Here is a 24717-nt window from a genome sequence, read left to right as displayed (position 1 = left end):
TAAATGGTTACGGTGCGGTTGCTAAAATGTTGTTTTCATTGACTAAAACTAGACTAAAATGTTGAAATTAACACTAAAACACACATATTGCACATTTACAACAGTAATTAGTTTTTGTCTGTCACACTCAGTGATGGAGAAATATGATTCCTCTGCAGTGAAGGGATTTTAATTCTTTGCACTAAAAAGCATTAATTTCCTAGATTTTCAACAATACCAGTTTATTACAAATGGAAAGCAGGTGATCATAGTTAACAGTTTATATGTTTTTTTTTTTTTTTTTTTTGTAATTATTATTTGTATTTTTTTCTACTTAGCCTGTTCAACTGTGACAGTGCTTGAGAAGGCAGGTTATGACAGAGCTGTGATTCAGAGCTGTGATGCTGTGATTATTTAATACATAGACCACACTCAAATCAAAACTGACAAAATACAGGAAGAGGCTGGACATTTTTTTCGTGTGAATAACAATAAACTTATAGGCCTAGTCAAAATAAAATAATTTGCAACTATTACTGTTATTACAATTGTACACAACACTTTGTGTTTGACGTAACATACACTACCGCCGGTGGCAGCAGACAACTGGGGTGGTGACCATTACAGCCCTACTGCATGGTATCAAAATTTTACAGCATTTCACATAGACTGGAATCTGTTCCTTAAGATGACTAACTTCAAGTCAAGAGACTGTTTACAGCCAATTTGACTGTTGTAAGGTGATCTAATTCTAAGTGAAGGAGGTGAACATCAAGTGTCTTTCAGATGAGATTTCCAACTAATATTATTAGTGTACATGCGTTACACACTGGTCCTCTGTACTCATGGGTCCCTGTTCGCACCTGTCCAAAGTGCAATCATATTTATGTTACAGTGAAGCCTTTTATAGTGCACGTTAGGACACAGCGCTCAGAATCTCATGTCATCTGTCAGTAAATGGCTGTAAACAGCCTCCCTCCTCTGAATGTCCAGGCTCTGGTTGGCACGGCAGAGAGAGGAGGTCTCTGTAAATAGTTTGAGTGGCGTCTCATTAAAGCTGATGTGTGGAACATGTTGACAAATGGCTTTTTTGCTGCTAAGGTGCTAAAGAACTTTGACATACATATACTAGTTTCTTGTTGTTGGCTGGATCGCATTTCACTCTGTCCTGGAGTTCCCCTGCGCCCACATTAATGCCGCTTCACAGATATGCAAAAAACTAAACTACTACTTGAACAAGTGACAAAAACCCACATGATCGAATGGACGAAAGCTGCTGTGTGTAATGTGATGTCTTACCTCACACTGGAGTAGCAGGACTGGTGTCTGATGATCTGGACATGTTCTGAACAACAGAAGCTGTCTGATGTGGTTTGGAATAAGGCTTTACATTCGTTACCCATCAGAAACCATAGCCCTGTCACATTAAACACAGAGATGTATAAAGTACTAGAGACCCAGACTTGAGTAAAAGTACAAGTGCTATATCAAAAAAGTGACTTGAGTAGAAGTTGAAGTGCTCTTTAAGCACCACACTTAAGTAGAAGTACTAAAGTATTCAAAACATTTTGTACTTAAGTATTGCAAGTAGTCTATTTTAAAATTTACTACTCAAGTACTGAAAGTAAAAGTACAAGTATTGTGTTATGTAGTTATTAAAGAAAGTAGTCAAAAGTTTGAACATATTGTTTTTACTATTTCAAATGATTAACCTAAAGGACAATCACAATTCCTTTGACTAACTTTTTGTAAACAAAAAACGGTTACAGAGTTAGTTCACCCAATTTGCAAAATTATGTCATTAATAACTTACCCTCATGTTGTTTCAAAGATGTAAGGCCTCCGTTTATTTTTGGAACACAGTTTAAGATATTTTAGATTTAGTCCGAGAGCTCTCAGTCCCTCCATTGAAGCTGTGTGTACCTTACTGTCCATGTCCAGAAAGGTAAGAAAAACATCATCAAAGTAGTCCATGTGACATCAGAGGGTCAGTTAGAATTTTTTGAAGCATCGAAAATACATTTTGGTCCAAAAATAGCAAAAACTACGACTTTATTCAGCATTGTCTTCTCTTCCGTTTCTGTTGTAAGACAGTTGAAAACAAAGCAGTTTGTGATATCCGGTTCGCGAACGTTTCATTCGATGTAACCGGATCTTTTTGAAACAGTTCACCAAATCGAACTGAATCGTTTTAAACGGTTTGCGTCTCCAATATGCATTAATCCACAAATGACTTAAGCTGTTAACTTTTTTAATGTGTCTGACACTCCCTCTGAGTTCAAACAAACCAATATCCCGGAGTAATTGATTTACTCAAACAGTACACTGACTGAACTGCTGTGAAGAGAGAACTGAAGATGAACACCGAGCCGAGCCAGATAACGAACAACAGACTGACTCGTTCACGAGTCAAGAACCGTTTCTGTCAGACACGTCCGATTCGTGAACCGAATTCTGTGCTAATGTTATGAGCCCAGGTAAACCGAAGGCTTGGAGGCTTGCAGTCAACGCCAATGACGCCATTACGTCGAGCGCAAAAGAATCGCTGAACTGTTTTCTTCAACTGGTTTATTGAATCAAACTGTCAGTAAGAACTACTGGTGATCCCGAAAACCGATGCAACCGGTTCTTGACTCGTGAACGAGTCATTATCTGGCTCGGCTCGGTGTTCATCTCTCTCTTCACAGCAGTTCAGTCAGCACACGCAGTCTCGCTTGATTCGCTCAATGATGTGCCAGCTTCATCAAACCTGCGTAACATTTTTATAATTGTAACGAGTAACGATGCAGCACATAAAAAAATATCGGAGAAAAAGTATTAAACTCAGCGAAAATATGTACTGAAGTAAAAGTAGGAGGAAAAAATAATACTCTAGTAAAGTACAGATACCGCCTTTTAGTACTTAAGTACAGTAGTGAAGTAGTTCTACTTCGTTACTATACATCTCTGATTAAACAGCTGGTGATCACCTGCCTCCAGACCCGACTCCTAGGGCTGGATTTTTCCAGCGGGGAATTCTGTGGTGAGGATGTGTGGAAGTCAGTGTGGGAAGTCAGATGGCATGATAGCTGTCTTGCTTTCAAAAAACTTTTTTCTGATTTAACAGGAGCGTACTGGGATGACAGATAATGACTGTGTTCCAAAGCTCCCTAGATGGGCAAAATCTGAAGGCATCTCTGATGCACTCCTAATGTGAAGATGCTTGTAAAATAAAAGCATCAATACATTGTGTTGTACAATACCCCCTTTTGGCCATACCCTAAAGGTGTTGTCATATTACTTCTTTGTCAAAAGTTTAGTGATGTATGAAGCACATCTTGAAGTTGTTTGCTAAGGTCCTTGCAAAAGAAAGGTATTATTAGGAACAATTCACAGAAAACACGTTTTCTATTACATTGCTGTACTTTCCATTATTTTTCTATGAATGGCGTGTTTTACCATTGCACTTGTGTCTTTCGCAATGGCATCAAGTTATGTTGGTCAATGCAGCGAATTCAACTTTCATTCTCCCTGAATGAAACCCTTGTCAACAAATTCTTCAACCTCAAGCAAATTTCCTGTGCGGATTTCTGTGGAAATTAATGGATTTTGAACACAAACATTTGCAGACCAAAGGTAAATGTGACCACACTGCATCAGTCCCGAAATAAAGAATTAATGAATCAGTCAATACTGAATAGTGTTGTTTAAAAAAAAAACTAATTGAAAATAAATTATTTCAGAAACATGTTTGAGGTGTTATTCCAGTTAGGATACACAGCCCACAATAAAGGTTTGGGCCAAATCATGTCATTTCAGTAGGAATCAAATGGGAATTTCATTTGAGGTTGAAAAGATTCCCAATGCAGATTTTGCAGTGGTTTCAGTTGGTCACTCAAATTTCACTATATATGTTCAATAGAGATCTGCTTGGTCTGAACGCTTTTCTCGAGTGAGCTGTGCTTCATAAATACACTACAATACCGGTAGCACTTTATTTTACAGTCCTGTTCCTCAAGTACATACTATGTACTTATTATAGTAATTGCAATAACTATGTAATAACTAGGTACTAACCCTGAACCTACCCCTAAACCTAACCCTACCCCATGTAGTTACCTTGTATTACCAGAACTTTCTTAGATAGATACACTGTAAGATCACTATAAGTACATGTTAGTACACGTACTGTAAAATAAAGTGCAACCACAATACCTTTTATGCCCATTACATTTTGCTAAAATCTCACTAATGTGACAACCACCAAACCCTGTGCTTGTATATTTTTTCTCTTCAGTCAATTATTGATTCAGAATAAGTTTATTGACACCTTTCTTAGATTGGGGTTGATAATTAATGCTTTGACTAAGCATATGCAGTTGAACTACAATTATCAAGCCTAAATTTAACAGGCATCATGTCAGCACTCATCACGGAGGATAATTCCCCTCTTGCATACAGTGATTGTGCTTGTCTCCACCCATCTCTCCTTCCCTGGTTTGGGTTTGCTGTTTTCTCTTTGCCATTAAACTCTGAAACATCCTTACTATATTGCCAGGGCTTATCCAGCTTGATCTTTATAATCTCCTTGTAATAGAGTATGAATACTTTCGGCTGATAAATCAGCACCTCATCAGCGGCCTTTTAGTTGTTCTGTGTTGCAAAATCATACTATATATTAACGCACTGCTGTGACTTAATTTCTATCAAACTCAGGCCAACCTGACGTTTGGTCCGAGAGTTTAAAACAGCTGGCCAAAGCTTTCCAGAAAAGTTTGTTCAGGCTGGTAAATACCTTCAAACTGCCATCTGTCCAAACTGATTACGAGTGAAATCAAACAACAAACTGGTGTTATGTCATTTCAGTCAAAAGTAGGCCAGAACGAAGTTTGTAAGTTTGAAAAGGCATGATCAAAATCTACATTTCTTGAAAAGCTAAATGTCCTTCAACTATTTGTCTGTGACACCAATATTTCAAATTTTCTTTTAACCATAATTGAACTTTGATCATCAGATTTGAACATCTTCAACATATATTTTGCTGTATATATCATATATGTTGTCATCACGATCATCAGCTGGAGTGCCCATGAACTCCAATAGAGGGCACTCCACTCAGGACTCTGGCATTCTTGTATTTCCATTCCCAACTCCATTTCCCATAATTCCATGCTTAGGGCTAATAACCACCAGGTGTTCCCCATTACTACTCCCCTATATAAACTGTGTTTGGACTCTCTAATAGTGCAAAGTCTTGTTTAGTTCTGTCTGGCATTTCTGAGCATTTCCTAGTGTTTCCCTCCATGTTTGTTCCCTCCATGTTTGACTTTGGATTGTTTATACCGACTGTAATTCTCTGCTGCCTGCCCTGACCTCTGCTTGTGTCTGTTTTTGATTTTGGATATCCCTTGACATACCTGACGCTGTCCTATGATCATTGCCTGTTTGACCATTCTGATAATAAACCACTGCATATGGATCCGGACGTCTCTGACTTCATGTTACAGAAGACTTCGCCAAACCAGGATCCAGCAGCCTTAAGGAATACATCAAGGTCAGTCATGCATCCGGTAGCACCCATTGAGGACTATGTGATGGACTTTGTTGAACTGGCTCATTTAACATCAATGGATGTGATATGCCACATGATATTTTTCAAAGGAGGCCTCTGGACACTGGAGTTTTACATAGATCTGGCAGTGCACTTACGAAAATTAACCATGGTTTTACTACAAATAAAACCAAAAAACCATGGTTACTGTAGTTAAACTATGGTAACCACAAATTTACCATGGTTTTGCTATATTAACCATAGTTTAACCATGGTATTTGTAGTAAATCTGTGGTTTTACAAATGGCAGTCAATACGCCAAAAAACCATGGGTTACTACAGTTTTACTATAATAAAACCATGGTTATTTTTCGTAAGGGTGGCTCTGCCTTTACAGGGGAAGTTTATAGGGGAAGTCGTGGCCTAATGGTTAGAGGGTTGGACTCCCAATCGAAGGGTTGTGGGTTCTAGTCTCGGGCCGGACAGAATTGTGGGTGGGGGGAGGTGCCCTTGAGCAAGGCATCGAACCCCACCAGCCCAGCGTGATGGCCGCCAGCCCAGCGTCACTGCACAAGATGGCCGCCAGCCTAGCATCACTGCGCAAGATGGCTGCCAGCCAAGCGCCACTGCGCAAGATGGCCACCAGCCGAGCGTCACTGCACAATATGGCCGCCAGAGCCCAGCGTCACTGCACAAGATGGCCGCCAGCCAAGCGCCACTGCGCAAGATGGCCACCAGCCCAGCTGCACAAGATGGCTGCCAACCCAGCATCACTGCAAGTAAAACCACAGTTAAACAGTCACCGTTTGACCACCATTGATCTTTATGAGCCCAGTCAAATCACTACCGACCTTCAACAGATCAACAGATCTTCCAGAGCTTCATCATACCACAACAGATCATCCAGAGCCTCGTCATGTCTCAGCTGAACTTCCAGAGCCTTGTCATGTCTCAGCTGAACTTCTGCGTCATGTCTCAGCTGAACTTCCAGAGCCTTGTCATGTCTCAGCTGAACTTCCAGAGCCTTGCCATGTCTCAGCTGAACTTCCAGAGCCTCGTCACATCCTGTCTGTTGCACCCAGCAATGTTCTCTCAGCCTGCTGTGTTGCTGTCAAGGAGACTTTTACCGCTGTGGAATCTCCAGAGCTGGCGGCAGCTGCTGCAGAACCTTCGGAGTAGTATCCATCCATGAACCCTCGTCCTACCCTGTCATGGCCACGGAGGCCATCCACCAACTCACTGTCTATCCCGTCACGGCTATGGAGGCCGTCTATTAACTCTCGTTAATTCCTGTCATGACTATGGAGGCCATCTATGAACTTTCTACCTGCCTTATCATGGCCACAGAGGCCACCATTAATCTGTTTATGTTATCTGTTCCAGTCCCACCTAACCAGACTTGCTCTCCTGTCCCCACTGCTTGACTGTGGTGGTTCTCTGCTCCGTCCTGGTGGGCTTCTGTCCCATCTGCTCGACTGTGGTGGTCCTCTGCTTTGCCCTGGTGGGCTTCAGTCTCATCCACATGGCTGTGTTGGTTCTCTGCTCCGCCCTGGTGGGCTTCAGTCTCATCCGCATGGCTATGGTGGTTCTCTGCTCCGCTATGTTGCTATGTTGGGCTATGTTAAGATCATCAGCTAGAGTGCCCATGAACTCCAATAGAGGGCACTCCACTCAGGACTCTTGTAGGCATTCTTGTATTCAGGCATTCTTGTATTTCCATTCCCAACTCCATATCCCATAATCCTGTGCTTAGGGATAATAATAATTAGTGAAGATTTAGTCAGATATACGATTGATTTACAGCAATGTAGAGTGTTGGTGTAATAAATTTATTGTTGACTCAAGTAAAATATTCATTTCTTAAGCTACAATTTGTAATTTTATTCATTCTACTTTCTCTTTTTATACAAAAAACTGCTTTAAATAATCTTCACTGTGCACTTTCAAAGTCAATTTTTTTTTTAATTAATTAATCTAAACATCATGTAATTAATTAGATTAAAAAAATTAATTGACAGACAGCCCATATATATATATATATATATATATATATATATGTGTGTGTGTTTATCTTAGTGATATGCTGATGTCAAAGTATGTGCCTTTGTATAATTAGTCACTTCTTAGGTTTTATTCAAGTTAGGATGCACAGCCCACAAAAAAAATTGCAGGCAAAATCCAGTCAATTCAGTAGAAATCAATTGGGAATCTCACGTGAGGGTGAGAAAAATTCACCATGTGCACCAACAAAGATTTGCTTGATTTGAAAGCTCTGCCTGTTAAACACATTTGAGCTACCATTGGTCTGTCGTGCTGATATTTCAAATTTCCTTTTAACTCTAAGCGAGGAATGAAAAATACATTTGCCGTGAGTATACATAGGGGCCTTAATTGAACTTGTCCTGTCCAAGTGTTTCGTAGCTTACGTACTTCCGAAATGTGACTTTCCCTTTCACATAATTCCATTCCGTTAATTTGTCCATTATAGGTTGTAATCCAAAGATAAAGACACACAGAAGACACCACGAGTCAATCCCTTGAGGAAGCTGTTTCGCAGAGTCAGGTCCATCAATACAACACAGCTACTCATTAACCACAGAATCTGTTTAGCAGTGGAATTAATGATGTGTAATTACGTGACTGATTAAGCCTCATTTCTGGCCTGTCGTCAGGCTGAGCGGCTCATGTCAGGCCCAGCGGTGTCTCTGGGGACGAGTATGCAGTGGTGCGGGCCGGTCAGGAGGTCAGGGAAAGCATATTAAGACAAGGGTAATACTGTATTAAACAGAACAAAACGTCATAGCATTCATGCTTCACTGACCAAATGATCTCTGGCCCCACACTGGGTTCTGAGGGGACACTTATCATTATTTAAGTACAGATACATCTTCATATAAAATCAACATGAAATAGCAACCAGAAATCGTTGTACCTCCGTAATGGACAACATAGGCTCATTAGGAAAAAAAATCATAATTTTTGGAGTTTCACAAATAAATTTTTGTAAAACTCCAAAAACGTGGTGTGTGAACTCTGACGTGTGTCTCACACACACACACAAACACACACACACACACACATTTCAGAGTTCAGTGGTGACTGGGACAAAAGAGAGGAGGGTAGGCAAGGTCGGGAGGGAGTTCAGCTTCCTGACAGCCTGATGAATGAAGCTGTGTATACAATTCACTGGAGTTCCCAGCTTAAATTAACACACACACAATATATATATATATATATATATATATATATACATACATACATACATACACATATATATATATATATATATATATATATATATATATATATATATATATATATACATACACACACACACACACACACACACACACACACACACACACACGTACAGTACATACTGTATATTTACATTTAGCAGACACATTTATCCAAAGCGATTTACAAATAAGGACAGTGGAAGCAATCAAAATCAACCAAAGAGGAGTGCTATAACAAGTCTCAGTTAGCTTAAATGCAGTACGAGTAGCAAGTGCTTTTAAATAATATAATAAATAACAAGAAAACTCAGAATAGAAAAAAGAATAGAGCAAGCTAGTGTTAGATGTCCTTTTTATTTTTATTTTAATTGTATAATAAATGAAAAGAAAACAGATAGAATACAAAAAAAAAAAAATAGAAAGATTCTTTTTCTGACGTAGTAAATTTGCTTGTTAACACACCTAGTACATTTCTCTTGTAATGCAAGACATGATACATGTCAAATTAGAAGAGCTGAAAGACTTGTAGAAGCCCAGCTAATAGAGGACACTTTAGGCAGTTTGGCTAATGTTCTGACAAACATTCTTCGAGTAACATTAATATAACATTTGATGACAGTTATTGTTGTTATATTGATATTGTTATATTGTTATATTGTCATTAGTATGAAGAGGCCTTAAAGAATATATATATATATATATATATATATATATATATATATATATATATATATTATTACTATTATTATTATTATTTTATTTTTTATTTATTTTTTACATTGAAAAAGAATGTTTTCATAACTGTATTTACATTGAAAAATAATGTTTTCATAACTGTAGGTTATACATTCTTAGAACATAAAAGGCATGGCTGCTTCAGCAAATGTTTTTATCTCTCGTTTGCATTTCTTAACACTATCAGAATTTAGATAAGTGGTATGGTATTTTCAAACATTATAGATCGGTAACCTTTTAGTTGCTGATTGACATTTGTCTGAAAGTGTTGTGAAACATGCAAGAAGCAATGTAATATAATTTTGCAGAAAAGTCTCCACAGGCACGTTTTTCCATTTAGTCTATGTTGATAATGAAATGTATTTTTGTATTAAACAAGACAAAATATGCATTACATGTGGGTTGAAAAGTAAAAGCATGGTCAAGAAAGACATTCAGAGGTGGGACAAGTTTTATTCATTTTGAAGGAAGATTATGAAGACAAATATTTTATCATTTTGCATAACATCACTGATGAATCATTTACAATAAGATTATGAATTAGGAAATCTATTTTAACTTCAAGTTTTCTGTATATTATAATACCCTGTCTGCTTCTGAATAAACAGATCTTTTAAATGAATAAGATGTGAAATGATATATATTTTGGGCATGTTTAAGCTAATAAGACTGTAGAAGTGTTTCTCTGGCTGATATGACTGTGGTCTTGCAGTTAGAGATCAGGAATGTGTAATCCATTGCGCAGCTTTTATTTGATTGTGCTCTCTGTCGTTGGCGTGAGATGAGGTGAGATCAGACACATGAGCTCAGTGCTCGTGTAAGCATCAGCACCGCTGCTGAAATTATTTATGGAGCAGCGAAATTTATGAGCAGACATGTATTGACTGGGTCCCTGCTGATGATGTCATGCCAAATGTAGAGGAATCAGACAAACACACACACATTTGTTTTCATTACAATGGAGACTGTTCACAGACTTCTGCTCCTTTTATAGTGAGTTCAGGATATTTCCTTCACCTTCACTCAAGTCAAGTCTGCTTTATTGTCAATTTGTCCACATGTATAGCACATACATACAGAGAATTGAAATTGCATTACTCTCAGACCCTTTGTGCATACAGATAACATTAACAGTAGAGCATAAAAATACAGATAGATGCAGGTTACATATAAAATACAACTACCATATTTTCCAGACTATAAGTCACACTTTTTTTCATAGTTTGGCTGGTCCTGCGACTTATAGTCAGGTGCGACTTATTTATCAAAATTAATTTGACATGAACCAATAGAAATGAATCAAGAGAAAAAATTACCATCTCCAGCCGCCAGAGGGCGCTGTATGCTGCTCAGTGCTCCTGTAGTCTACACTGTGCAGTATAGAGCGCCCTCTCGCGGCTGGAGACGGTAATGTTTTCTCTTGGTTCTTGGTTCTAAATAAATGCGATTTTTAGTCCAGTGCGAATTATATATGTTTTTTCCTCGTCGTGACGTATTTTTGGACTCATGCGACTTATACTCAGGTGTGACTTATAGTCCAAAAAAATAGGGTATACAAATAAGCGCATGTTTAAAAAATACAGTAAAATAAAGCAGGCCAAGGCACATGGCAGATAGAGTGCAAACCAGTGAAGTAAACAGACAGTGCAGATAAAATGATTGTAGTGCGAAAGAGCTTATTCAGACTGATTTAAAGTGACAAAAAGTTCTTTATTTAAACTGACTGAAGAGGTAGTTTAATGAGGTCTGATGCTGCACAAAGTGACTGGTGCAGGTCAGAGTTTGTTATTGGGAGGGGGGCAGTGCAAGGACCTGGGGATGTAGGAGCTTTGGTTGAGGGGGGGGGGGGGGTTCAGCTTCCTGACAGCCTGATGAATGAAGCTGTGTATACAATTCACTGGAGTTTCCAGCTTAAATTAACACAAATAACAGTAAAACATCAATATACTTTATTCCTTTTCACACAAAATGTTATTACATGGGCAGATCATTAAACACACACACACACACATGTATATACTGTATATTTACATTTACATTTAGCAGACACTTTTATCCAAAGCGACTTACAAATAAGGACAATGGATGCAAACAAAATCAACAAAAGAGCAATGATATACAAGTGCTATAACCTGACCTCCCTGTCATCCACGGCTTCTGATAGTAAATGTTGAAACATGTCATGCCTCTGGATGAGCAGTCTGTTGTTTACTAATGGCCTAATGCAGCTCGTTCATAGCAAGCTTGGCATTAGCATCCAGTGGAATATAGACTGCAGTTATAATGGTGGAAGTGAACTCCCGTGGCAGATAAGAGAAACTCTAGGTTAGCTGAGCATTGTCTCCCAAAACTTGGGGGTTGGGTGATTTAAATTAAGTGTTTTTTTTTATTTTATTTTTTGTTTTTTTTATGGCCAGTGGGTCAATATTAAATCAAATGACGCAAATGTTCCCCCATGATAATAAGGTGCTCTTATCACCTTACATTCATAGATGTCCTACTTATCCTTCACATACTTTGGCACAATGCAAATGTCTTACGGATGATGTATTGTTATTTAAAGTTTCATGTATAGTTTCACTGGAGAGAGGATATTGATTGACAGTGAAACTCACACAAACTCCACCAACAGACCATCAGGACTAGACCAGAGCCATAAACTGACAGGGATACATTTCAAATATAAGCTTGTAAATACAGGCAGATTAAATCTTGTCATTTTTTATGGCTATTTTGTTTATAAAAGGCTGCCAGAGTCATAAAAAGCCTTTTGCAAAGGTTTCGGCTTTTGTCTGTTTTGTCTGTTTTCAGAATTGCTGGCTTTGATTTAACGAGCGTGAAATATACCACGGGGAGATGGCCAAGCTTGTCTTTCTTATTGATGATGTTTCCAGCAATGAATTTTATTGAGCTGCATAAAAACAAGCTAAAAACTGATTACATTTTTTTTTACTAGTGCTTAAGATAGATCAGAATGGCAGCGGTTTCTGCACTGGGTAAAAACCGAGATTTCAGAAACATTTCAACATGAGTAAGTGGACATGAGAAACAACCTGTCAAAGCAGATTTATAAAGAATATCCCATCTCAGCACTCTGAGGCAGAGCTACATAAACGGCTGTGTCTCAAACAAACATATATATATATATATATATATATATATATATATATATCTGTGTGCGTGTGTGTGTGTGTGAGTGTGTGGGTGTGAAGCTACTTTGAAAAAAAAAAAAATTATTGTGTAAAACACTATATAAAAATTACTTGATATGTAATAATATTAATCAGAACAAACAATTAATCCCCTGGGTAATATAGTTAATTAATCTAACATAAGCTTTTTTCAAGCAATGTTGCACTTTTCAGATTTCTTATTAAATTTCTGTCATCGTGAGTTCAAATGCGACTCACTATTTTTGGATTATAATGATCTGTTGTTTAATATCTACATTGATAAAGAAAACTTTTTTTTTTTCAAAACAAGTTTCACTCATAATCAATAATCAATATCAAATAAATACAATCATTATTTTTTTTGTGGTTAATATGAAATAGTATTTTATTGAAATGTAGTTTCATAAGTTATCTTTATATTTAATATCCTGAGTAACTCAGAACACCTAACATGGGTTGTGAACAGTGTTTTCACAGTGTTCCCAGTCTGGCTCTTTGTTTTGTCAAAGACACTCATGACCTTCCAGTAAAAGAAGGCCGTGATCTATAAAATCAATGCACTTTGCATATGAATCTGCTCACATTAACCCAGTCCTGAGCCCGCATCGTTGAAGTCTTTCACATTTAGTGTATGGTGAAGTGTTTCTGAATGTATGTATGGACCTGGTCTCCGGCGGCTCTCGTTCATACCGCACCTGTATTGCGAGGCCCTTATTGATCCCTCTTCACATTGTCAGGGACCCGCGGTCCTGATCGCAATCTGTTAATTAATGCATCCTCCAGCACGCCCGGCCGCTGTTCGCCCGCCTGATAAAGGAAATGAAACACTCAGCTTCTCTTTTCTGCTGCTTTCTTGTTCTCCTCCGGCTCTTTCTGTCTCTCGGCCACAAACTCTCCTGAGCACCAGCCGGTGGCAGATAGACATCAGCCACTCATCTCTGCATTCGTATGAAAGCTGGAGGTCAGGTGTGGCGGGTGAGAGGATCAATACTGTCATCTATCAGCTCTTTAATGGTGAGCGGAGCAGATAGTGCTGCTTTAGTCCACTTGTAAAGCAATCATTTTAATCATCGCAGCGATCGTGTGATGTGTAAACGGCTCATGGAGAACACGTTCATAATGCCCTTACCCTGTTCAAATATGTGTGACTGGAGTTTTTGTATTTAACACAGCTGGAGGGGAAATTAAGTATGTTTTGTTTTTTTGTGTGGTCTCTCACACATTTTTGTCTCCAAATAACATTTATCTAAGAAAAATTCATAAATACCATACAAATGGTTTATTTAAATACATTTATAGTGTCTAAATGTTTTACTTGCATAATAGTTTCCTTTATGGGGGAACACAGGAGCAGTGCTATTTTAGTATTATTGAGATATTATTAACGTTTTTATTAATATTTTGAATCAGTTGTATTGTCAGTAGTAGTAGTTTTGAGTGTGTGTGTGTGTGTGTATGTTTATATATTTGTTTTTCTTTTTTTCAGTCTTAGTTTTAGTTATTTTAGTGCATTAAGTTAAACTTTATTAAAATGAGAAAATTTTGTGCGCGTGTGTGTGTGTGTATAAATAAATAAATAAATATGATATATATATGCTGGGCAACGGTTGCAATTTTTAATTGTGATTAATCGCATGATTGTCTGTGATTAATTGCATTGTTATGCTCAAAAGTAGTTTTGTGTGCACTTTTTTCATTTAAAAGTACTGCTAAATGAACAAAAGTGCAATAACATTTTGTTTGCAAACACTTAAAAAAAATTAGCTTTTTTACAGCAGTATTTCTTTTACATAGTAGCAGTTAAAATATTTCTTGTAAATTTTAACTTACAACATGAATGTAATTAAACTAAATATAAAACAAGTTATTTGTCACTGCCAGGACATTAACGTTTTTTATAGAAAATGTTTTATAGTTTGTTATAGAAAAACAAGTCAGAGTCCAGAGCCTCGATCATAACATTATAACAGGCATCTTCCTGTTAGAGACCTGCATGATCGCGGCACCCATGGGAAAACACATGATGGGCGGGTAGAGACACGTGTGTGTGGGATACAGGAGAATAATTAGGGTGTGCTCACACTAGGCAATCTTAACCCCCAAAGCCTGGATCGTTTGACTGATGTGTTCAGTCCATTCAGCAGTCCCTGGCTCGGTTGGAAGAGGTGGATCAGAGCGTGATTCAGTTATATATTATTTTATTATTATTTTTAATGTGGTTTCTGCCTAAGTTTTAGTTAACAAATAACCCTGCCCAGGAGAGGGTTTCTGTACAGACACAAACCTTAACATCTCGACACTGAAACAAAATCAAACATTTGCATCATTATTGATCAGAAACAAGTAACCTACAGAGGGGCATGTTGTCACACTACATGGGGTAAGTTGTCACAACTACATTTGCCATTAAATTGCTAATTGTAGACCTTTTAACAACATTTAAACAGTAAATAAATTGTGAAGCATGATTTGAATATATGCAGTTTTAATGTGTAACTAACATTACAAATTTAGTTACAAATTACTAAATTATAATTTGCAGGGCAGAATTCACAACAAATGTCCAGTTTAAGACTCACTTAAGCATTGTTAGAAAACATCTTTGTGACTGCACACCTCCTGCTTACTGTGTGACAACTAGCCCCGGGCTGTGTGTGTGTACAGTGTATTGTCTTCACTCAGTATACTGAGGACAGAATGTCTTGTCTCTTGGCTCAGGTTTCTCCAGCCTGTCTCTGGGAGACCAGATGAGTTTACTGCAGAGCGCATGGATGGAGATCCTGATCCTGAGCATCGTCTTCCGCTCGCTGCCCTACGAGGACGAGCTGGTGTACGCCGAGGACTATGTGATGGACGAGGAGCACTCGCGGCTCACGGGCCTGCTGGACCTCTACGTGTCCATCCTACAGCTCGTGCGCAAGTACAAGAAACTCAAGGTGGAGAAGGAGGAGTTCGTCACGCTGAAGGCCATCGCACTCGCCAACTCAGGTATCAGCCGCTTTCACTGTTTGTTTAACTCTTTTACATTCATACACACACTGCGTTCGATTGGTTGGAGTCAGTAAGAGTTTCGTTTATTTATTTTTTTAAGAAATTAATATTTTTATTCAGCAAGGGCTTGTTAAATTAATCCACAGTGACAGTAAAGACATTTATAATGTTACAAAACATTTCATTTCAAATAAATGCTGTTCTTCTCAACTTTCTATTTATCTCTGAATCCTGAAAAATAAAATGTTTCAGTTTCCACAGAAATATTGTGCAGCACAACTGTGTTCAACATTGATAAAAATCAGAAATGTTTCTTGAGCAGTAAATGACTAGATTAGCAAAAGGACATTAGATAAATGTTTTCCTTGTTTTAAGCAATTTTTACACACACCCTGCCCCCCAGGAAACAAGGCTAAACATATTATGTAAATGTATCTTGAATTAAGAATTTTGTGACAAAAATACTGAGTAAGATAAGCCTGTTTTTACATTTACATTTACATTTATTCATTTAGCAGACGCTTTTATCCAAAGCGACTTACAGATGAAGACAGTGGAAGCAATCAAAAACAACAAAAATAGCAATGATATATAAGTGCTATAACAAGTCTCAGTTAGGTTAACACAGTACACGTAGCATGGGATTTTAAGTAATATAATAAATAAAAAGAAAACAGATAGAATAAAAAAAGAATAGCGCAAGCTAGTTAGAGGTCTTTACACATACACACACACATACATATACAATTGCATAATAAATGAAAATAAAAATAGAATACAAAAAGATTAGAAAGGTAGATAGATGTTTTAAGAATAGAATTAGAATAGTGAGTGTTAAAGTTAGTGGGTCAAATAAAGATGGAAGAGATGTGTTTTAAGCCGATTCTTGAAGATGGCTAAGGACTCAGCTGCTCGGATTGAGTTGGGGAGTTCATTCCACCAGAAGGGAACATTTAACTTAAAAGTCTGTAAAAGTGACTTTGTGATTCTTTGGGATGGCACAATCAAGCGACGTTCACTTGCAGAACGCAAGCTTCTAGAGGCACATAAGTCTGAAGTAACAAATTTAGGTAAATGGGTGCATAGCCAGTGGTAGTTTGTTAGCAAACATCAATGCCTTGAATTTTATGCGAGCAGCTATTGGAAGCCAGTGCAAATTGATAAACAGAGGTGTGACGTGTATTCTTTTTGGCTCATTAAAAATTCATCTTGCTGCCGCGTTCTGAATTAATTGTAAAGGTTTGATAGAATTGGCTGGAAGACCTGCCAAGAGGGCATTGCAATAGTCCAGCCTGGACAGAACAAGAGCTTGAACAAGGAGTTGTGCAGCATGTTCCGAAAGAAAGGGCTTGATCTTCTTGATGTTGAATAAAGCAAATCTGCAGGACCGGACAGTTTTAGTAGTGGTCAGTTTTTAGTGGTCTGAGAAAGTCAGCTGATCATCAATCATAACTCCAAGGCTTCTAGCTGTTTTTGAAGGAGTTATGGTTGAAGTGCCTAACTTGATGGTGAAATTGTGATGGAACGATGGGTTTGCTGGAATCACAAGCAGTTCTGTCTTGGCAAGGTTGAGTTGAAGGTGATGGTCCATCATCCAGGAAGAAATGTCTGTTAGACAAGCTGAGATGCGAACAGCTACCGTCGGATCATCAGGATGGAATGAGAGGTAGAGTTGAGTGTCATCAGCATAGCAGTGGTATGAAAAGCCATGTTTCTGAATGACAGAACCTAATGATGCCATGTAGACAGAGAAGAGAAGAGGTCCAAGAACTGAGCCCTGAGGCACCCCAGTAGTTAGATGTTGTGACTTGGACAGCTCACCTCTCCAAGATACTTTGAAGGACCTATCTGATAGGTAAGACTCAAACCATTGAAGTGTGGTTCCTGAGATGCCATTTGCCAGTAGGGTTGATAGGAGGATCTGGTGGTTAACTGTGTCAAAAGCAGCGGACAGATCAAGCAGAATAAGTATTGAAGATTTGGATTCTGCTCTTGCCAGCTTCAACAACTGAGAGCAAGGCAGTGTCAGTTGAATGTCAACTTCTGAAGCCAGATTGGTTGCAGTCAAGGATATTGTTGTCTGTGAGAAATGTAGAGACTTGTTTGAACTCAGCTCTTTCAAGTGTTTTTGCAATGAAAGGAAGAAGAGAAACTGGTCTGTAGTTCTCTAAAAGGGATGGGTTGAGGTTGGGTTTCTTAAGTAGTGGAGTTATACGTGACTGTCTAAATGATGAGGGAAAAACACCAGTGTGGAGGAAAGTGTTGATGATGTGAGTGAGTGCAGGTATAACTGCAGGAGAAATGGCTTGAAGGAGATGAGATGGAATAGGATCAAGCGTGCAAGTAGTAGGGTGATTAGAAAGTATGAGTTTTGAGAGGGTTGGCCTGGAAGATAAGGGGCAAACAGTGTCTAAACAAGATGTAAGAGTGGAGCAGAAACTATCAGTAGCACTGTTCGCGTCCAAAGACGCAAACAGTTTAGGGGAAGGAAGTGAAGATGAAACCATTGCAGATAGCCGGGAGGGTGAAAGTGTGTTTCACCGTTGGGTGAAACTGTTGCATTTGCCCTTTCTCTCTTTCTCTCTAACAGTAGCCACGGGGCCCGGCCGCCACCACAGATAGATTTAGCATATCATTAGGAACAACAGGGCTGTCAATATCATGTGTAAAGTCGAATGGAATGAGTATCAGCGAGCGTTCGGAGGAGAAGACATCGACAGCTGGCTCTTCAGAAGGCAGGCCCCATCCTCTCCTGATCAATGCGGTCTGCACGCACCTCGTTTTATTCTGCGTCGCTCTTTGTCTGGCTGAGAGATGAAAACGCTGATGGTGTGCTCTGGCGCGCGCAGGATGACGGGAGAGAGAGGGACACGCTCAGTCCGATGGCTCTCGTGGGACTGCCGCTGTCTGACAGCTGTGAAAATTCATAGCCATTGATTTTGTAATTAGCAGTTTATCAATCGTATCGACAGGCTCTTTCTGATGGATTGCAAGGAAATTGTTTCTTCAGACGTGTTTTTTTAACCTCCACCTCACACACACACACACACACACACACACACACACACACACACACACATGAGTCCAGGTGTCTCACCTTCACACTGCAAATGTAATTCTTCCTCAAAGAAGCAAAATCACAAGATATTAAGTCTTATTTAAAAAAACTAAAAATAATGAATTGAATTTTATTAAAACAGGAAAAAATATATATAAATAGCCAATAGTCTATTTTTTTTCTGACTGAAAAAATGAAATCACTTAATTGTTATATTGTTATAACAAGACTTTGTACATCTCAAATAAATTTATCATGATGTAAATTGTTTTTTTAAATATTTATATTGTAAAATGACAAAAGTACTAAGACAATAATCTTTTTCTGTGCACTGTTGTGTTCATTATTAGTTATCATCATGATAAATAACATGACATATGTATTTTCTAAATAGTAGCATGGATCACATTTATAATATAAAACATTGTCAAATAAATACTTTTTATATCAGTATTTATATACACTATTTTTCAAAAGTTCGGGGTCAGTAAAAAATTTCAGTGCTTTGAAAGAACCCTCTTCTGCTCACAAAGGCTGCATTTATTTGATCAAAAATACAGTAAAAATTATTATTACAATTTTAAACAGTTGTTTTCTGTGTGAATCTGTGTTAAAGTGTAATGTATTTCTGTGATGCTCCGCTGTATTTTCAGCATCATTCCTCCAGTCTTCAGTGTCACATGATCTTCAGAAATCATGAAAATATGATGATTTACTGCTCAAGAAACATTTCTGATTATTATCAATATTGAAATCAGTTCTTATTATTAAAATAAACAAAAAAGTTATTATTTTTTATTGCTTACAAAATCTTCACTTAAAATGTCAAAAATGTCTGAAAGCTGACACTCAAACAGCAGAAACACAAACCAAATCTGCAAAAACACACACTAATTCTTGGTGTGACGAGTGCAGTGGGGCCGAGAGCTGGTGGAGTAAGTGATGATGCACAGCACCTGCACCACTCACCGGAGGAGTGAAGGACCAGGCCTGGACTTTATTTGGTCTTGGTTTTGTTTTTGTCGTTGTGAGTTTGGGAAGAAGGAGGTGGGCTCGGCCCCGCCCCACTCATCACACTCGGCCTTTGAGTCAGTTTTCAATTCCAAAAAAACACTTTTTGCAAAACACAACACACAATATATCTAACAGGGAATTAATTTTTACTGCAAACGTGTTTGCAAATGTTTGCTTTGAGATAATTGTGATATTTGTGTGTGCTTCAGTTTGCGAGAGATGTCAGGAATTTTGGTTGGGTTTGTGTGTAAAGAAAAAAAAAGTGACAATTCAGTGCAGAAAGACTGAAATGGTATTTCTTGTAAAATGTAAAAATTAATGTTTTACACTCCATCAGGCAGTTATATTGTTTGCTGTATGTAGCATATTGGCAGTGTGGGTGTTGTACTGAGCATGTGTGATGTGTGTTGTTCTGGTGACAGACTCCATGCACATAGAGGACGTGGAGTCGGTGCAGAAGCTCCAGGACGCCCTTCACGAAGCGCTGCAGGACTACGAGAGCTGTCAGCACACAGAAGACCCTCGGCGGGCGGGGAAGCTGCTCATGACACTGCCGCTGCTCCGGCAGACAGCCACCAAGGCCATCCAGCACTTCTACAGCATCAAGATGCAGGGCAAGGTGCCCATGCACAAACTCTTCCTGGAGATGCTGGAGGCCAAGGTCTGATTGGCTGCTCGTCGCGTGACATCATCGAGCCAGAGACTGCGGAGCACAGCCTGAGACGTTTTTAAAGACCTGAAAAAAAAAATAATAATTGGGTTTAAAGCATAAATATAAATGGAAAAATAATTTAAAAATCTATAACAAATACTATGTACTTGTACAGTAATGCTTTTTGTTCTTAATCTGTGCTTATATATGATGGAAGACACTGTAAGTCATTTCAGTTCAGCAAATAGTCATTTTTTCTTTCTGCTAACTCTCCGTACGTGTCGCCAACAACCTCAGTCCGGCCCTCGGACGACGCCAGGACACCTTGAGGACTTGTAAATATTCATGGCAGGATTTGACCGAGGCTGGATGTGGAAGCTGCTGCCGGTTCTTCCCTAAATGTGAACTTGCTGACGTCCTTGAAAATACCTCTTCTTGAATCCTGGGAGGACGACGCTTGTGACGCGTTCATCCGGGATCTCAGTCATCTTACTCTAGTAACTCAGCAATAAATCGAGCCGATGAGGAGCGCCACCTCTTGAGTTGCACTGTACTGCTTTTTTAAACGACTTGTTATTGTTGTCATCAGTGTTTCTGCCTAAATAGTCGGTAGGTGGAGGGGCCGGAGGATTTAGGACGTGTAGCAGACGTCCAGGACGCTCCGTGTTCAAACAATCAGATGCCCGTATGTCACACAGCCTATTTTGGGCTTGTTAAGCCACCGGCGGAGGAAACGAGGTGCCCGTCATCATCTGTTTTTATAGCCATGTATCTGAATGAAGGTGGGCGGCAGGTGCAGGTCTTTATCACCAGCTTTATTTTTAGGCCTTGGAAGTCGACAGCAGATTGAACAGGAGGGGTGTTTGACCTCATGTTGACACAATAGCATCGCTTCAAACATGGCCTTCGAACTCACCGGCCCCATAAACAGCTTATTACCCCTCGATCCACTTGACAGCAGACCGCCGTACGGCCATAGTCCCAGTTATCCATTAGGAATATCCCAAGAAACAGCAGCAGTGTCACTGAGTGGACTGAGAGGTCGGCGGATGCTAATGATGTCATTTACTTGAAGTGAACTGTGGCGTTATCAGGACTCAATACTGAAGGAACTGAGGGTTTGATTGTGTCCTGGGGTGCGTTTCCCAAAAGCAGCTATCCTCGTTACTCACATAGTTTAGTGATTCAGTAGCTATGTTTCCATCCAAAGTTTCAATTTAAACTGGAATATTGCTTAAAACATTTGTGAAGAAAGCATCCAGTGTGTTCAAGAGAACAAAATCATCACTTCTTGATAAACTTGAGCTAATTATCTCCAAGAAAAAATGTTATGTGCTACAGTAGGAGAAGGCACTGTATATAATCATTTTTGTATACAATGAATTACAAGTTTTAGAGCGCGCATATGAAATATGGTCATGTTGTCTTGTTTTTAAAGTTTGCTGTTTAGAAACGCAGTTTGGGGAGTTAATTTTAATGAAGCACTTTGACAAAACTAGCATTTCAGATGCTGTGCGATGAGATCGGTCCATTGGTTGGTACAGTAATTCTGTCCCATCACAGTCACATGTCTTTTTTAAAGTGCATTAAGTAATTTATTCAGTAAAAGTGTTTCTGTCGTAGCTTATGTGCATGTTTTCTTACTGGATAATGAGTTTATCTTACTTGGTTGAGTGCATCTGTTTTTTATGTGCATTTTTAGATTTCAGGCAAATGATGTTTGTTTTTATGCGATATCCCAAAATGTGCATAAAATAGGATGGAAACATAGCTACTGTTTCTTAAAACCAAACATTTGCAAACCGTTTGCTTGTGTGGTTGGAAGCACAACTTTGACCTGCGGTTAGAAGCATCTCGTTGTTATGACATGGACTCCAATAGATCACTCTCAATTTGCACAATTAATCAGAAAACATGTAGTCCATTCTATTGCCTTCACTGCATTTAAATCAATCGAGTGCTGCAGTCAAAGGCCCCAGGTTTTATAATGGGGTTTTTCAATCATGATACTTGGACGTTTTGTTCTCCAGTGTTAACTGCACAAACTCATGCCTCCAAACAATCTTATGTAGTTACTTATTGCAAACATTAATACAAATAAACATAACTGCCTTCATGTTTTCATTCTGGATGTGTGTAATTTACATTGTAGAGAAAAACATCCAAGTATCATCAATTTAAATTTACCACAGACCTTTTACTCATGTTGAAAAATGCCATGATAAAACCCATTGGAAAATCTGTGGTGAATTAGTTTTCTGGGTTTGGTGTCACTGCTGCAGCACTCTATACATATTTTGATCTTTTAATTTTTGTTATAAAAATACAATTAAACCTATTACGCTCTGCATAATAATTTGATTTTAAAAAGCAAGTGGCTCTTTGTGCAAATTAACTATAATGTTCTGACATTAAAAGTGTGGTAACATTGACGAAATTAGCAAAAAAGGTCCATCGTCAATAGTATAGAGATGTAAGAATCAAACCAAGCAGCTTTCTGTTGCACGTGTGAAATTTCTCCAAACAGTAAATGTGACCACATATTATTTGCAATCTTGAATTGATCGATTAGCAGTTGCTATTACTCCGTCTCCTCAGTGTGACAGGCTTACTTTGTTATCAACAACAGGTTCAACGATGTTACTACAGTCTTGGGAAACGGGGACTAGTTAGTTGCATTGTTGCCAGGCAGATTTGTCATCTTATGGGAAGCGAACCCCAGGTCCAGTCTCTCTCTGCAGTGCTGATGTCTCTCTTTGGCTTCCTAATGGCCAGACACTTCCCAGAAAACCTGCCACTATCTTGAGCCGACCAGACGAGATAACCAGAGAGAAGATAATGCAGGGATTAATTTTATATGCTGCGGCGTATCTGTGTGGATTTCACATTAGGGATCAATTCTGACTGAAATCATGCCAAAGCAGAGCAAACCCAAATGCTTCAGGCTACAGCACATAAAGCATATTCACGCATCATATGCTAGAACCCAATTGATAATGTAACGCAAGTGTACCACAATGTTTTATGAACATCTGTTAGTCCTGTACTGAGATGGACACATATGCAACATTCACATAGCTACCTCATCATTTATCCACGTCTGGACATTCTGTAAATACTGTCCTTGAATTAACCTGTGTCTGTCATGTGGACAGTAACACAACTTCTGGATCACTAGATAACTAGGTTAACTTCTCACATACCACACTAACCACCAAAGCACACACTAGATGCATATCTGTAAATGTGTCTTTTATTTATTTGCTTCTCTGCAGCATGTCAGGGTCAGAATTGCTCCCTCAATGTTTAAAACGACGAAGGCTTTTGTGTTTCTCCTCAAGATATTGATGGTGTATATTATATCACTTTGGCCACGCTGTACTGTACAATAATATTGTTCATTTAACAAACACCTGTGTCACTTTCTTTTTTATGTCAAAAATGAAAAAGTAACAAAGACATACTCAAAGCACTTTTAGACTTCTGTTCATTTCCTCTCACAAACATACGGCCCGTCAATATAGGCCAGCTTGTGAATATATAACAAATATCAATATATAACAAGTTATAGTGTGTGTGTGTGCGTGTGTGTGTGTGTGTTACTTATTATAATTGTTACTAATTATTGACCAACACAATATTTTAGAAGTGGTTTATGGATTTGACAGACGCTTTTATCCAGAGCAAGTTCCATGGCATTCAAAGCACACATTTTATGAAGTCCTGGGAATCAAACGAATGACTTGCTCTGCTGTTTGAGCTACAGAAATGCTATTATGATGTATTTGAATGAATGAAATGTATCTATTATTTACACATAAATGTGTGATGTTTGGAGCTGAAGCCCTGCGCTGGTCTGGTGTAGCTGTGGACAGTGGAGCCGGATGAAGATGACCTTTATCTGCTCTGCTGAAGTCTCTCAGACGGAGCGTGGCTCAGTAATGTAAGGTGTAAGTGCTGCAGGACGTCCTCAGAGACAGCAGAACAGACATGTGCTGCAGATCTGAAGTGTGTCACACACACAGCTTTCACTGCACTACACAGAGCCTGGACATATACACAACATCTGGAGTATAATCTATATCTGCAGAACAAAGACATCTCAAATATCACTGCCATGTAAAGAAGAGCTCCTGGAATAAAATATGAATACAAATTATTCTTTTCAAAACATTTTAGAAAATATATTTCACAGTTCACATGCTCATCAGATAAAAGTCGTATATCAAGTTGAAAGAAAAATGTCGAAATCATACACTAATCACATCATACACTATTTTTTTTTTTCATTCAATACTTTGGTCAGGCTTACAAAACTTGAGCAAATATAAAAAAGACTCGTTAAG

General features: G+C 38.6%; 1 protein-coding gene across 1 annotated transcript in view; it reads left to right on the top strand.

Moving 5' to 3' along the window:
- LOC127975810 (steroid hormone receptor ERR2-like) overlaps positions 1 to 23835 on the top strand; it is an 86012-nt gene extending 62177 nt beyond the window's left edge. Inside the window, exons 6-7 of the mRNA XM_052579798.1 lie at positions 15375 to 15644; positions 20142 to 23835. Of these exons, the coding sequence (XP_052435758.1) occupies positions 15375 to 15644; positions 20142 to 20386 (515 nt within the window). The 3' untranslated portion in view covers positions 20387 to 23835. The remainder of the gene's footprint in view (positions 1 to 15374; positions 15645 to 20141) is intronic.
- Positions 23836 to 24717: the final 882 nt, after the last annotated feature.

This window comes from Carassius gibelio, chromosome B17 (assembly GCF_023724105.1).
Source record: "Carassius gibelio isolate Cgi1373 ecotype wild population from Czech Republic chromosome B17, carGib1.2-hapl.c, whole genome shotgun sequence".
In the NCBI taxonomy this organism is placed as follows: Eukaryota; Metazoa; Chordata; class Actinopteri; order Cypriniformes; family Cyprinidae; genus Carassius; species Carassius gibelio.
Note: the sequence above shows the minus strand (reverse complement) of the source record. Positions and strands in the feature narration are given on the sequence as shown.